At 33.1% G+C, this 15,893-nt stretch overlaps 2 protein-coding genes across 2 annotated transcripts in view; both read left to right on the top strand.

The window, feature by feature from the left end:
* The window catches only part of LOC129220497 (N-glycosylase/DNA lyase-like), a 33,205-nt gene extending 23,010 nt beyond the window's left edge, over positions 1 to 10,195 (top strand). Inside the window, 1 exon segment of the mRNA XM_054854920.1 lies at positions 10,034 to 10,195. Coding sequence (XP_054710895.1) covers positions 10,034 to 10,096 — 63 coding nt within the window. The 3' untranslated portion in view covers positions 10,097 to 10,195.
* Positions 10,196 to 13,631: 3,436 nt separating this feature from the next.
* Positions 13,632 to 15,098, top strand: LOC129220967 (zinc finger protein 708-like). The gene has a single exon (XM_054855402.1). The coding sequence runs from the start codon at positions 13,632 to 13,634 to the stop codon at positions 14,904 to 14,906; it is 1,275 nt and encodes a 424-aa protein (XP_054711377.1). The 3' UTR covers positions 14,907 to 15,098.
* Positions 15,099 to 15,893: the final 795 nt, after the last annotated feature.

Genomic DNA, 15,893 nt, shown 5'->3' with positions numbered 1-15,893 from the left:
AAATTGCTCATAGTTTTATATGTAGATGATGGCCTAGTTGCAGCAACTAACCAAGAAGATGCTGAAACATTCTTACGAAAATTAAAAGAAAAATTCAAGATCTCAGAGGGAGAAGTGTCCTGCTTTTTAGGCCTGGAGATCAATCGCAATAATGACCATTCAATTACGGTTAGTCAGAAGGGATACACAAGAAGAATCCTTCAGCGTTTTGGATTTGAAAATTGCAAACCTGTCGCTACACCAATGTTGAAAGACTCTGGATTACAAGAATCTAGTACAATGATTGATTTTCCATACAGACAGGCTGTTGGTGCTCTAATGTACCTCATGGTAGGAACCAGGCCAGATTTAGCCTACAGTGTAGGATTTCTGTCAAGATCCCTTGAAAACCCATCTGCAGAAGATATAGTAAGAGTAAAAAGAGTGTTTCGCTACTTAGTTGCTACAGTAAACTATGGAATTACATATCGTGAAACTGTTAAGAAGGGCGTGCTTCTGTGTTATAGTGACTCAGACTATGGAGGATGCACTATAACAGGCAAATCAACTTCCGGATATGTAATGATTTATGCTGGAGGAGCTATCTCTTGGCGTAGTCAAAGACAAGCGGTTGTTGCTACCTCAACCACTGAAGCTGAAATAATAGCAGCATCAGAAGCAGCCAAAGAAGTGATTTGGCTCCGCAGACTCTTCCAAGGTATTGTCAACCTAAGGGAAGTGCCAACACTTCAAGTGGACAATAGTGCAGCTGTAAAGCTTTCACACAACCCAGAGTACCATCGACGGACAAAACACATTGAAATAAGACATTTCTTTGTACGGGAAAAGGTCCTTGAAGGAAAGCTAAATGTTCAACAGGTGTCGTCTGAAAAGCAAGTGTCAGATATCCTGACAAAGCCTTTGATGAAATTGAGACTATTAACATTATGTGAACAAATGGGACTGTTTTAAAAGTAAACGAAAACTATTTAACAAGGGAAAGTGTTGAAACAATGTTAAACTTAGTTTTTGTTTCGCTCCACCAGATCGCGCCACCATTCAATCTGTACATATTTCTTATCCCTTCTAATAAAAATTCACTCCTGTTATTGACACCAAACTAGCATGTTGTGTCTGTCACTCTGCTTTAGATAAATAATCTTGACAACGTTCACACAAAGATGTGGAAAAATTCTGAAATTCCCGTAATATTGAGTATGTGAAGAAAAATTTTAATTTTAGCCGTAAAAATCATTTTTCTGGCATTGTAGATCCAGACATGGCGGAATCTAAATTATGACTAGAATCTTGCATTTTCTCATTAATTGGATTGTTATTTCCAATTTTAGTATGTAAAATGAAATGGTTGCATTATCAGTTCGAGATAAAATGCACATATTCACATGCATCTTCAAGAGAAACCATTAATGTATCACAGCCACAAGGATTCAAGGATCCTTATAACATTGAATATGACTGTAAATTTTATCGAGCGTTATTGTGTTAATTCTTTATGTTGATAACATTGTTGTGTTTTGTAAAAATGAACAATACTTAAATACTGTCACTTCAAAACTCCAATCTAAATTTGATATAAAAATGCTAGGAAAAACTAGTAACTTCTAGGAGTTGAATTTGAAAAAAGCAACGGTAATTTGTTCATTCACCAACAGACATACATCAACAATGTATGATACTTATAAGAATTTCAATTTCCCAATTGTTTCATTGCCTATAGGAGTTGGTACATTGCTTTCAAAAACCCAATGTCCGGATTCAAAAGAAGAGATTGAAATGGTTTTTAAATTTCCCTATCATAACATTTTGGACTGTATTGCTTTTGTTGCGAGTAGAAAACGGCCGGATTTAAGTTACGCCATAAATATCTTGTCTCAATTTCAATCGAATCCAGGACTTATACATTGGAATGTTCTACTTAAATTACTCGGGTATTTAAGCTATTCAAGCTCGTTAAAACTCTGTTTATCGGATGTTTCCGATTTGAAAATTGAATGTTTCAGCGACGCTGACTTCGCTGCAAATCGCGATGACAGAATTTCAATCGGTGGTATGATTCTTTTTATCGACAAATCTCCCATAATTTGGAAAACATTCAAGCAAAAATGCGTCAGTTTATCCACTATGGAAACGGAGTATGTGTCGTTAAGAGAGGCAGCAAAAGTGCTTATCAGGATTGTTCGCATTTTATATGAAATTGTAAATTTAAAGTTAATCAACTTGAAACCTAATTTCAAATTACTCTGCAACAATCAAGCTGCAATTAACTTTTCAAATTATTTAATAGAGAACTGTAGAACTAAGCATATTGATATAAAATCACATTTCTTGAGAAATTTAATTGATGAAAATTTGTTTGATTTAAATTACGTTAATACGAAACAAAATTTTGCGGATCTTTTCACGAAACCTTTAAATAAAGTAAAATTAAATTCTTTTTTCAAAACCTTTTTGGTTTAAAAATTTCAAAGTTCAACAGCACTTGAGTGTTTCTTGGCAAATTTTACTACAAACAAAACTTTTCATGAACAAATGTAATTACTTTGTCTTTGAAAATGAAATTTGGTACATTTGTACTTGTTCATATGTATTTTTGAATTGTATCTTTCATTTTCTCAAATACCTATCGGACATGACTTTCTGGAGCAAAAAGGACTTTTGAAGCTTCAACCTATTTCTGATGTCATGCCAATGACTTCACATATTTTAAAAGTTTAATTGCATTTGTAGAAAAAAAATTTTTTTGTTTGTAATATTTAGATACATTGTGCTTTGCAAGAGGCGGGCCCTGTTTTGAATTCCAAATAATATGATCAATAATTCACGTTTATTTCGATATATTTGGCTTTAATTAAATCCCTATTTTCTTTTATCTTGCAAAGTCACAAATGCTAATTTCAATGTCTGTAACGTATTTCCCGATCTTAGACACGTGCGTGCCTTACTTCATGAAATGACGAAGCTCCTTTTTCATTTGATTGGCCGCCGTTCTAACATCGAGAAATGCGCATCTCAAATGCATGTCTTGAAATCCATGCAAATGTCTATGGCTGGCTATATATGTTGCTTCGGTAGCTCACTCTCTCTCTCTTTTAAGGCGCCGTATTTTAGTTTCATGGTCGACCAAGTCGGCTGTTTGCCGTCATGCTCTCGATTAGGCATTTCATAATTGTAAACTTTATCTGCAAACCTTAAGTTCAATTACTGAATCCTCGATTACATAAATGACTCTTCATTTGTCATATTACAAATTTACAAATAATGGTTTTGCATGTTTTACTAAATTATCTATGCTTCGAGAGAACTTATTTTGCAATTTCATGTTTCATATGTAAATAGCTCGCCAAGGATATCATTGTATTTTATCACCATGGAGGAAATAATTTCAACAACAGGTATTATTTTCTGCAAAGAACTCCAATTACACTCTGCAACTCAAAAGGGCACTAATTAAATTAGTCATCGGTGCGATAACTTCATTGATAAAATCTCAACGCACAATAGCAATGCTGTGGGAAACTTATTTAAAATAGAATGTTACATACGAGCTTCATTGTTCTGCAGCATTCTGGAGGACCAGATTAGTATTCCTGAGCAGCTTTGATTTTGTATTTGGTATTTTGATCAAGAGACATCTAACATTGAAAAGGTTTTATGAAATTCATATAGAGTTAAAAGGTGTTTGTTGAACGCAATATTCAGGAGATCCACAAAATTGTACCACAGTGCAAGCGTGCTTATATCATTGGAAGGAAATTGTGAATGCTTGTGCATATATGTATGATGGTGTACAGCCATCTTTACTAAATGTGAAAAATAAAAGAAGTTGTTTTCCACTGTTCCCTAGATCAACTGTTTAATTGAAAAAATTAAGGTTGTTCTGAGCTATGGAAAAAGAAAAGCATAGAAAAAAATGCGATTTCAAAAGGGAAATCTTTACTAATAATAAAGCTGAAAGTCTGTCTCTGGATATCTGGATCTCTATGTCTGTTACATGGATAGCGCCTAGACCGTTCGACTGATTTTCAGGAAATGGGGCACAGAATTAGTTCATAGCATAGGGGTGAGCATCTCAAAGCCATTTTTCGAAAATTCTATTTTGTTCTTTTTCTATTCCAATTTTAAGAACATTTTATTGAGCAATTTATCATATCGTGGACGAGTAAATTACCAAACTATCATAATATGGAACCGTAACATGGGTGAGCAAATGAACACAACAAATTGAGGAGAAATTCATCATCCGTTATTTGTAAATATACAGGCGAACCGAATGACCTTTTCTTTTTTATACTACAAGCAAAGTCGTATGGGTACCACTAGTAATAAATGAAGTATAATAAATATTTCCACATAAATAAGTTGGAGATAAGCCAAATGACTTTCCCATTAAAATACAGTATAACTTTGATTTAATGATATTTGATTTAGTGTTTTCGTCAATTTAATGATGCATTTCATTGGTTTGTATTTGATGCATTGAATGTTTATGCTCCTCGATTTAACGATATCCTTGACTAAACGATAACTTTTTCCAGCCCTTGACAATCATTAAATCAGGAATATGATGTAACTCAATTCAATCCATCAAACAAAATTTAAATAAATTTTAACGTATGTTTGCATTGTCCTGGGAGTTTTTCGCTCTGTTCCTGTAATCACTGCAATAGCTAGAAGAGCATTTAGAATGATTGGAAACCAACAAAAAACATAACAGCATTCATTCCATGAATCAAGAATGACTTAACTTATGGATAGCTCAGGATTCAAAATGAGTGGTCATTAGTCATATTTTGGAACTAAGTTTTAGTTTAACAACCATAATTTAATTACCAGTTCTTCTCTTTGACTCCTATAAAAAAGCTAATTTGATGGTTGTAATTTTATGCCCAGTCCTCATTTTTACTAGCTTTATATAAGATGCAGAAAACTTTGCTTTAGCTACTTGAATTATTCTAAAATTAGCCTTAGCAGAAATTTTGGCCGCTAGGAAAAAAAATAGTTGCCAATGACCCCAAACTTTTGCATCTCAGTTTTGAACTTTACTATCAAACAGCATATTGTGTCAAGCATTGACTTAAAGAGGTAAAATAGATGCATTATATTTGAAAGGCAATAGGAAAAATGTAAAACAATTGACAATGGTATTTTAAAGTTGCTTTTAAGCTTTAAAGTATTGTTGAATATACGGAGAACAGGAGAACGCTGATTGTTCATTGAAAAAAAAAAAAGAAACATCCCTATTGATTTCGAGAGAAATATGTAAAAATTACATACGAGGTCACTCTCCATGTCACCAAATTACTTCGGTTCTCTTTATAGCTTCCCACAATCTTGTTTCATATCCTGCTTCCCACAATTTTGAATCGTTTTTATCGTTTCCCCAATTAAGGTTTGACCTTGTGCACTTTTCTACTTTGCAAGTATATAAAAGACAAGATTGCTTTTTGTTTGCATCAACTGGTTTTGTGTTGTTTATTTTATCACTCTCACCATCTTCGCTTCGTCAAGGAGGCTATCAACATTTTTCCTGAGCAACCTATTTCTGTGGAGTGCGTCTTTGATTTGGACACCATTAGACTGATATTTCATTTGTCAACCATTTCCTTCATTTTTACATGTTGGAGCATAGTTGCAAAATACGATTAATGAAAGTATTGTGAACCAACAGGTTGATGAAAGACCATTTCAAGCGATTCTTGAGAAAAAGACTCAAATCAAAATCTTTGCTTTAGTGACTGTGGTATTAGATGTTGAAAAAAGTCCAAGCTTGGATGGATACCGCTGCTACAAGGGATAAGACCAACAAACGGAAATATAGAACATTCGTTTGTAGAATTTTTTTTTTTTTGGTGAGATACAGTTTTACCTTTTTTTTTCCGAACTTCATTTTACCTCTAAGGATATTGATGAGTTTAATTTTTCTTATTCAGATTTGTTTAAAACAATGTTCTTTTGTGTTTAATGGTAGATTTTATTCTATGGTAGAGGGTCCTTCTATGAGAAACCCTCATAGCCCCATTCTTAGTGATAGTTACATGCATTACTTTAAGGTTAAGCTGTTCCACAAATTACAGTTTTAATTTTATGTTCGCTAGGTTGATGACGATTTCGTTCTTATGAACTACTAGCTGCATTGCCCGACTTTGCCCGGTCTACCTTGAGAATAAAAATTGTGTCAAGTGATATGCTCATATATTCAACAATCAGGCTTAAATAAAAGAAAAAAAAACATCATGAAAAATTTCCCTTCCAAACAATGACAACAGATATTAAAATACTTTAAAGAAATTAAAATAAAATGAGAAAGATGGATTTAAAAAGTGTAACCGTGGAAACACAAAATAAAATAAGTTTAAGAATTGAAAATGAGAAAGATGGAAATAAACGCTGGATTCAAAAAGCGTTACCGTTTAAACGTAAAATAAAATGGTTAAAAACTTGAAAACAGATTTTTGAACTTCATTTAATTCGCTTGTAACTTGTTTTCTAATGGAGATAGAGGGTTAAACTTACGACCATAGGTCGTGTTAGATCTGGAGTAAAAAAAGCAGCTTTTTCCAATGGTGTCAAAAAGAAAACTGTGGGACAATTCCTTCACTTTTTATTAATAAATTTAATGAAGAAAGTAGTGCCTAAATTTCAGCTAAGCCTAAACGAATTCGAGCTAAAAACGTAAATAACTCTCACTGTAATTAAGTTAGATCATTGAAATAAATTACGTAGAACGCGGAAAATTCTGCTCTTTCCAACAATATACAATATTAATATATGCAAGTAATTTTTCACCCCCATATTCAGAAATTTATGTGAAAATTGGGCCTAAATTGGAATAAAACAAGAATGAATCACCAAGTTTTTTTCGAACCGGTCTGCAAACCTTTTCAGGACTTAAGGAACAAACTGAAAATTTCAGCAAAATCGGCGAGGTAGTTCTCGAGTTTTGCGAGTTTAAGCACACAGACGATTTTTGGAGACTTCATTTTATACTCTGTAGAGATAATAATCTTAGTGTTATAATTTAGATGTTAGTTCTTTTACATTCCATTGATCCTCATATTCAATTCTCATATGAATTAGAACAAAATAACTGCTTTCCCTTTCTCGATGTTCTCATTTCTTGAGCTTAATTTGATTTTGAAACTACGGTTTATCACAAACCTTTTGCTGTTTCTTTACCTCCTCATAGACTATGGTCTCATCCACCCAATCAAAAATATTCTGCTTTTAATGCTCTTGTTGATCGTGCTATTAAGACTTGTTCTTCAGAGGAACTTCTTAATTCACAACTTAACTATCTTACAGCTGTGGCAATTGATAGACTATCCACTCACTTTGATTGATTCCACATTCCATTTATAAAAACTTTCTAAAATATCCCAAATTAATGCTTGTAACAGAATTTTCATCACTAAGAATGTGGTTGTTTTTCCATTCTTTCCTTCTGTTAGTTTTCAAGTCACTAAGATACTTAAACATTTCCAATTCCAGGTTGTGTACTCTCCACTTAATAAACTTTCATTATCGTGTCTTAAGGATTCTATTAATCCTCTTAATGGTAGTGGAATTTATAAAATTGGTTGCATTTGCTGCCTTGACTGTATCAGACAGCCAGCCAGCCGTTCTTTGAAATTTCGTTTAAAAGAGCATAAAAATATGCGAGAAAACAATAATTGAATAAGTCTAGCATAGTAAGATAAAAATATAAAGTATCTGCACACATAGCTCAAAACTATCTGTAAGAATGAAAATTAACATGCAATGGGTAGGTAAAATTTTTAGTAAGAAATTGCTTTTTGCTTTCAATCATGTCTTCTTGAAAGCAATAATGAACATTTTTCATTAATTTATCTTCAAATTTTGAAGATAATCAGTGTTTAATATAGACACTATTAACAATTTTCAGCCAATGCGCATATCTACAGCAAATGTATCGCCAATGTACAGCACCAAATCTATCTGTGCAGGCGTGTGTCTCAATTATCTAGCTATGAAGTCTAGTATTGCTTAACACTGCTGTGACTCAACTTTAGTTCCTTTGATTTTAACTCTTATAAAATTATCCAGAAATGCACAAATTTGTCAGATCTTGATTTTTGGGAGTCTTTCCACATTCTGAAGAATTGTTCTATTCTAGTTAACGATCTAAAAGCCATTTTGAATTTTTCTGCAGTGTGGCATCCATTTATATAATCTTTTGTAGTTTTCTTTCGTCCTCTTCTTTGAGCTCCTATGGTTTTTTTGTGTTGTATTTGTTTTTGTTATGTCTCTCTTAATTACTTTTTTCTATCTTTACGTTTCGATTTCATGTTTTCTTTTGTGCATGTTTTGCTTTTCTGTTGGTTGTTTTTCCTACATCTTTCTAAGTAATTTTGTAAGCTAAAGAAGTCAGTCTTTAGCTTACAAAATGACAAACAAAAAGTATCGACAACAGCAAGAAGTCCTATTGGGCTTGTGACTTGTGTTTTTACAACAGCAACAAGAGTCTGAAATGCTGGTCATTGCCACTATCTCACTAGTAGTAATAGCAATACTCCTCCTTCACCATTGCTTTCTATTACTACTGCTAGAAACCCATGATGATGATGAAGACGATAACGCTTGAGAGATGAAGCATGAAGAGTAATAACATCATCATCTTGTCACTGCTACTCCGTTGGACTCAACTCAAGAATTCATCCCTTTCAATGTTGCTGCTGCCATTACCACTGATTAGTAGGAAACTATTTTTTTCTATTCATTTTCCTCTTCCTCCTACGATGATGATGGTGAGTGATTTTTTTTTCTTCGGACTATTCTACTGTTGCTTCTGCGTACAAGCCTATCGTTCCCTGTCCTCCAACTACCATGAATTAACTACTGTGATGTCTGAATTGTTCTTTTCAGAATTATTCTTCGATCCTTACAGGATCTATTTCTTTTCTTCCGCCTCCTCCTTTGAAATGCTACTGGGCTTGAAACGGCAATGGACGCTTTGACGCTTCCTTGGATGTCTCCGGAGCTAATGCAGATCAATGTATCATTGTCTTCTTTTACGGACAACGAGATTGTGGAAGATATGTTCTGTATAGTCATTAAAAATTAAACCTGAAACTCTGATTGGTTGCTCTATTCACGTTAAAAAAATTTGTCTATAATTTCCAGACTCCAAACCTTCAACAACTAATTTCTATCAGATATGTTAAAGAAATATAACGTGAACTGAACACATGTGACTGTTAACCAAGAAATGTAAAAAAATCCCCATAGTGTAACAAATATATTATTCTTAATTTAAAAAAAGCCAATTTAATATGTGTCACATTGTTATTTATGTTTTTGAAACAATGATTGAGCCAATATTGGACTGGTAAGACATGTATGTCATATACGACGGTTGATGAAAATTTTAAAACATTATTGTTATCATGAAATAAAATATATTATTAAATGAAATAATGCTTTATTGAATAAAGCAACGCAAGAATCGGTTTTTGACATTTCTTCAGGGTTCCTGTCACTTCAAAAAAATTTTAAGTGACTGTACTGCCACAGGACAGGGGTATATCAACCTTATCACATCAAGTGAAATTCAGATGGTTTCTTGACTTTTTTTTCCCTTTGGCATAGAGATAATCCCTATGGTCCCTCTTTAGGCATTGATAAGACAAAGGGCCTTGCAAACAAATTGTAGAGAAAAAAATAGGCATTTGAATATCTTGTTTTTTACAAAGAGAAAAGAAAAACTGTGTGAAAGCTTTACTCAATGTTCTAAAATTGTATCACTGTCAGGGTGCCCCTCCCCTTCCAAAGGGAAAGGTACACTCCCCTTAAATGTTGCAAAGAGCCCCCCAAAAGGAGAAAAATACCCCAACACCTTCCACCCCTAAAAATTTCAATTCTGCAGTCTGCGCCATGACCTCCCCAAGGTGAGCACCCCTGTCATTGTTAAACATAACATTTCTAATGTCATTACAACTTATCATTACTTAAATGCTTTTGTAACAAGGTTTTTATCATTGTCATAATTCTTTTATAACTAAGTTTTTCTCTACAGGTATTATTTGCTGCTGATCTGAAAAAATTCAAGGAGCCAGATAAAGTGACTAATAAGACTTAAAAAATACAGAATGGGTTTCATTTTAACATGCATATTATATATATATATGTAGTTTAAGGATCAATTGTAATAAAACTTCATATATTTCATTCTTAATAATTTGTAAATTGTATTTTCTGTTTTGTGAAATATTTATTCACTGTAAAAGTTATTTATTTCTGAGTGTCATTGTGAAAGGTTTAAAATTTAATTGTTGGGGTGAAGAATGTGCCCGAATGCCTGTACCAGATTGGGAGGATTCTCTTTTCTAATTAAGTACTAATTTGTTTTTTTTTTTTTTTTGAGACTTATCTTGAGATTATAGTAAATATTTTAATTTTAGTTTTAGAAAACTAACCAAGTTAAACGTTAAAAAGCTATTTATTTGTGTTCATTGAATGGTATCTAAGCGTAAGCTGCTGAACTTTCCTCTAATATTATTATTAGTCGGCAAAAGATCTTAATTTTAGTATAGGCTTGTAGCAGAGTAACTACAATCAAGAGTGGATTTACATAAAAATGAAAAAAATAAATAAAATAATAATAATATTTTAACGCTTTTTTTTTTTTTGAAATTAATATTAGATGTCTTCTGATGTGGGGTAAATTCATACTATGGTTAAGCTTTACCAAGAGCAGGGGTGCCCACATGGGCAGGGTCATGGCACAAACTCGCAATTGAAATTTTTAGAAGGATATATTTTTTTCCATTTGTGGGTGGGAAGCTCTTATTAGGAGGGATGGTTTTCGCGATATTTAGGGGGATGGCACCCTAGATCTTGGGGGGGGGGGCACCTCTGCCATGAGTTGTATGATAATGTGATGCAAAATATATGAGTCTAATCAATATAAAATGCATCAATAGTTTCATTAAAATAAATAGTCTGATTTTACGGCCTTTTCTAAAGAAAAGCTCAGTTTTGGCAAAGATGCGTATTTCCTCAAAGAGCAAGGGCGACACCCACCCCCAAGCACAAAATCCCCCGTATGAAAAGAGAAAAAATGCCCCTCAACCTCCCCCCCCCCCCCAAAAAAAAAAAAAAATTCAGTGGCTGAAGCTGTGCCACCTCACTCACAAGTGGGTAACCCTGGTTTTGGCCACCTTTCCTCACAGTAGACCCTGTGTCCTGGCTGGTTTTTTTTTTATGAGATTGCAAAGTAACTCAAAAATTGTTCGAAAAAAAAAAGAAGCAATTAAACTGAGTTCTAGATTTTGTTCCTTTCAAGCCCCTAAAAAAGTCTGATATAAAAGCTAAAAGATGCGCAGATGCGAAAGACATGCTGCGTAAAATAAACAACGTAAGACAAACGTGAAAGAGTTGCATTGAACGTAACATTAGGCAGTGCTGATGGATTCAGTGCCTGATTATTTCAGTGCCTGACTATTTAAAACTATTTCTGTGGCTAAAATTGTTTTTACCTATGGCTAAAATTGTTTTAGCCAATGGCTAAAATTAAAGTTTGAATACAGGGGGTCCCAAAAAGGTATTTGGCCTAGGGCCTCCCGATATCATTATCGGGCCCTGACTGGATTTACGGTTTTTCTGAGATAGGACAAATCTTGAAATTGCCGTCCCCTCATTTGTTTCCAAGTTTCATATCGAGTTTTAAAAAAAAATAAGGCGAGTTTGCCGGCAAGGACCCAGCTTTCTCCCCCCTTTTTCCGCCATTAACCTAAGTAACTTTTTGTTTACTGGTGCAGTTATTATAATGACTAGTGTTAATAATTGCTGCGTAGCGTTAAAGAAATGCGTTTCATTTAATAATCAAAATACTTTGTATTGCTCTGAGCACGCGTAGAATATCTCGATTGTTTTAAAGAGTGCTGAGTAAAATGATGAGAAAGTTTTCACCGATTTTCTAACGAGGAATCACCGGTTGAGTTTGTCGAACGCAACCATGGAGATGAAAAGACGCCAGAAAAAAAATATCCGTAGTGACGTCATGCGCAGCCTATCTTTTATAAGAATTTTTAATGATCAATTGTTAAGGAATGGCAACAAAACGAAATGTAAACTTTCAATTTTGTTTTGTTGTTGATTTTTGATTTTGGTGAGGAGACTTCTAGAGGTTTTTGAAAACAATTTTCAATTTAGACCAAACACACAATTTCGAAATGTATGTTTCATGTTGTCTATAAATTTCAGCAAAAGTTGGGCATGGTTCAAAAATAAAATGAGAAATTGGTATGAATATTTTTGTTGCAGTTTTCCTAATAATTTTTCATCACTGTAACAAGTTTTTTAAAATCTTTTTCTGAAAACAATTTAAATTTTTTGCCGAAAATCTTTTCTGTGTGCAAAAACGAAAACAAAAAATTTCTTTTGATAAATCATCAGAGTTCTTATGTGTATTTTATGTCTAATGTATTTTCTCCACTTTGTCAATAATTGATTCAATTTTTCGGTAAATCCATCGTACGTAGCAAAGTTTTTTTTTAATAAATACTTTCAGTACATATAATAATCAAGCCTTTCAGCCTCCCACCACTCCTCCCTTCCAAAAAATTGCTCTTGAAATCTATGCATATATCTCTTGAAATCTATTCTACTTGAAATGGACTGCCGTAGAAATTCTTTGGTGACTTTTCCCAGTATATATATATGTTTCATAACTTATATTACATATTTTTCTAACTTATTAACAAAATTTAAATTGTGGCTAAGATTACAGACCTGTATTATGGCATATGACACTAATATGAATTGTATTAGTGCTTTTTTTTTGGGAATAAGTTAATGTTTGATAAGGCTTTTGTCATTTGAAACTATTTTACAAGGAATCTTTCAAAACTCGGAGAGATTATAAAATTTAATTAGTCTATTTTGAACTAAAAATGCTAGATAAAAACTACATTTTTTTCTCAAATATCGCCATTTAAAATCTCCCATTTTCTCCCTTGAAACTTTGACCCAATCTCCTGCTTTTTCATTTCATAAGGTTTGCAGGTCTGAGATGGCAAAGCACATTCAGTTATTTGAGGACAACATGTACATGACTATGTTCAATTGTTAAATAAGGCATAACTTTCCAAAAGTTGTATTGATAGTTTGCATTTGATTTGCTTCTTTCTTTTCAAACATCAAATTCCCACCAAGAGAATAAAATTTCATTGAACTTCAGTTGGAAGTAACACAGTGAAATCTTGTGAATAGTTTCTGTTTGGACACAATTTTCACTGCGTGTATTTATCTTAATGTTCTGCTCTGTAGAGTCTGACCATCGATAGGATGGAAAGGCTAACTTCCACTGTATATGCGGAAATGGACGTATCTATTTAGATTTCATTGATACCAGCTTTCTCAGACATGTGTTATCCTCTAACTAAATTAAGCGTCACATAAATTTATATGAAACACAGGCATCAATTTTTACTTTCCCCTCATTCAAACAGATGCGTCTCAGCTGGATATTTACAAATTCCATAACACCCAATGGGCAGACAGTATTGATTTCCTTTTAAAATGACTTCTATAAAGCTTATGCTTGGTGATAAATGACAAGGGGATGCTTATTTATTTATTTATTTTTTTCAGATTGAAAACCACTTTTCAGAATGACATCATTATCTCAGTTGTCAGAAATACTCATCCTACAAACTAATGAACTTGAAAAAAATGACTCTCTGAAGAGAAAATCGAAAGGTCACCGGTGCTATTTTTGTGGTGAGAGGTTTTTGGATAAAAATATTTTGAGGAAACACATAAGCATACATAAAGACAGAGATTTCTTTTGTGATGTTTGTGGGAAGGCATTTTCTGCTGCATGGGGATTGAAAAAACACATGAAAATTCACACAGGTGAAAGACCTTATCAGTGCGAACATTGTGATAAATCTTTTATTCAGAAGTGTACGTTACAATTTCACATAAAAGCAATTCATTCTAATAAAGCTCAGCCACGATGCAAAACTTGTGGAAAAAAATTGAAATCGTCTTCTTACATGCAATGCTGGCTATGTAGGTATGAAAGCATAAATGATGGCGACCAGATAACAATTGGCAGCCCAGTACTAATCAAAACAGACGAGTGTATCCAGTCTATTACCAGTGAGAGTCATGATTCTACCATTTTAGAGCCAACGGGCGAGCACTCGACAGTTTTAGATACTTCCGAAAGCCCTACGTATGTTATTTCACCATCTGAATCGTTAAAGTTTTCATGTGGATTTTGTAACAAATTATTTTTGACTGATCTACAACTTAAGAAACATCAAGTCGGACATAGACATGAACTATTCTACAGATGTGAACATTGTGGTACAGAATTTAGAGATGCAGTTTCCATGCAAAAACATTTGAAGACTCACTCTAATTTAAAACCTTTTGTATGCCAACAGTGTGGTAAGGATTTTCAAAAAATTTACAATTTAAAAATGCATATGGTTACGCATAAGGAGGGTAGGCCATATGTGTGCAAAATCTGCAGTAATTCATTTAAAACTCTTCCTTGTCTTAAGCAACATTTGATTAGTCATAGCACTGAGCGTCCATTCAGTTGCAAAGAATGTGGAAGTAGTTTTAAATCGCCTCAAGTTTTGAAAACTCACATAATGATACACAATAAAGACAAGCGCCTTTCTTGCAAAACATGTGGGAAGACCTTCACAATTGCAGGCAATTTGCAGCGACATTTTCGTGTTCACACTGGTGAACGCCCTTATCAATGTAAAACGTGTGGTAAAAGGTTTTCTCAATCAAATGGTTTAAAGGCCCATGAATTAATTCACACAAAGCCTGCAAAAGCATATAATGAATGCTTTTGCAATGTGTGTGGGAGGAAATTTAGATTGTTTTCTAATTTTAAAAAACATATGTTATTGCATGGTTAATTATTTTAAGTAAAGTTAATTTTTTTTTTAATGAATCACATTTTTTAAAGAGTTTTAATTTACTACTATGGGCAAGAAAGCATAATTTCTTCAAAAGGATTTTTATTTATTATTGTTGAAGCTAATTTATGTAGAAAATAAAATGTATTCCCGAGTTGGGCTTAGTTTGATTGTTGCTACTTACTAAATAAATCATGCAGAATAGGTTTGTCTGAAAATTTTGTTATGCATATGAAGATAAATAGTACCCCCAAAGCAGAACAGTTTGTGATGTTCTTCAAAGTAAAATCTTTTTACCAAAATTGTTCTGCAAGATAAATTCATACATTATAAGCTTACCTTCAGAACATTGTGAAATGTAACAATTAACAATAATGTAATTGTATAATTGAAAAATTTGGCCTTTTTCAAAAATCATGATTGGAAAATCAAAATAATTTCATACAGGAGTCTGGAGTATGAAATGAACATATTATTTATTTTTTCAGTACCCAGTAGTCTTCCTGCAGAAAAGAGCACAGATTTTAAATTTTAGGCGCACATTCTTGACAGAAAATGCAAAACCTCGTGCTGTATGCAGACACAGAGCTGCCAACTGCTACAAAAAATCTGTAGTTTCTACGTACTACAGCCTTGAGTTGCAATGCTACGAAAATGTGTCCAAAACTTACAATGTTCTTTTATTATAAATAATATCCATATTATTAATCATTTGGAAAATATTGCTTTTGTACTCAATATTGTTTGAAATTTTTGTTTAAAAATAAACAAAAAGAACTTACCATATAAATGATCAAAACCTAAGAAGTTTAATATTTTTTCATGATAAATAGTTATTTTTACTATTGTACATTTTAAAATAAATTATTCATAGCGTCTGTTAGAGTATCATAAATTGTGAGGCTTCCAAAAAGGTTTTAGTGAAATTGTATTTTTACAGCAAATATCAAAAAGATAATGAAAAGTACTAGGGTTCTAAATTACGTT

The sequence above is a fragment of the Uloborus diversus genome, chromosome 4 (assembly GCF_026930045.1).
Source record: "Uloborus diversus isolate 005 chromosome 4, Udiv.v.3.1, whole genome shotgun sequence".
Classification (NCBI taxonomy): domain Eukaryota; kingdom Metazoa; phylum Arthropoda; class Arachnida; order Araneae; family Uloboridae; genus Uloborus; species Uloborus diversus.
This window is presented reverse-complemented; position numbering and strand designations above follow the sequence as displayed.

Bases quoted from the DNA above. Each gene is read 5' to 3' on its own strand.
- LOC129220967 (XM_054855402.1), top strand. From the start codon at position 13,632: ATGACATCATTATCTCAGTTGTCAGAAATACTCATCCTACAAACTAAT.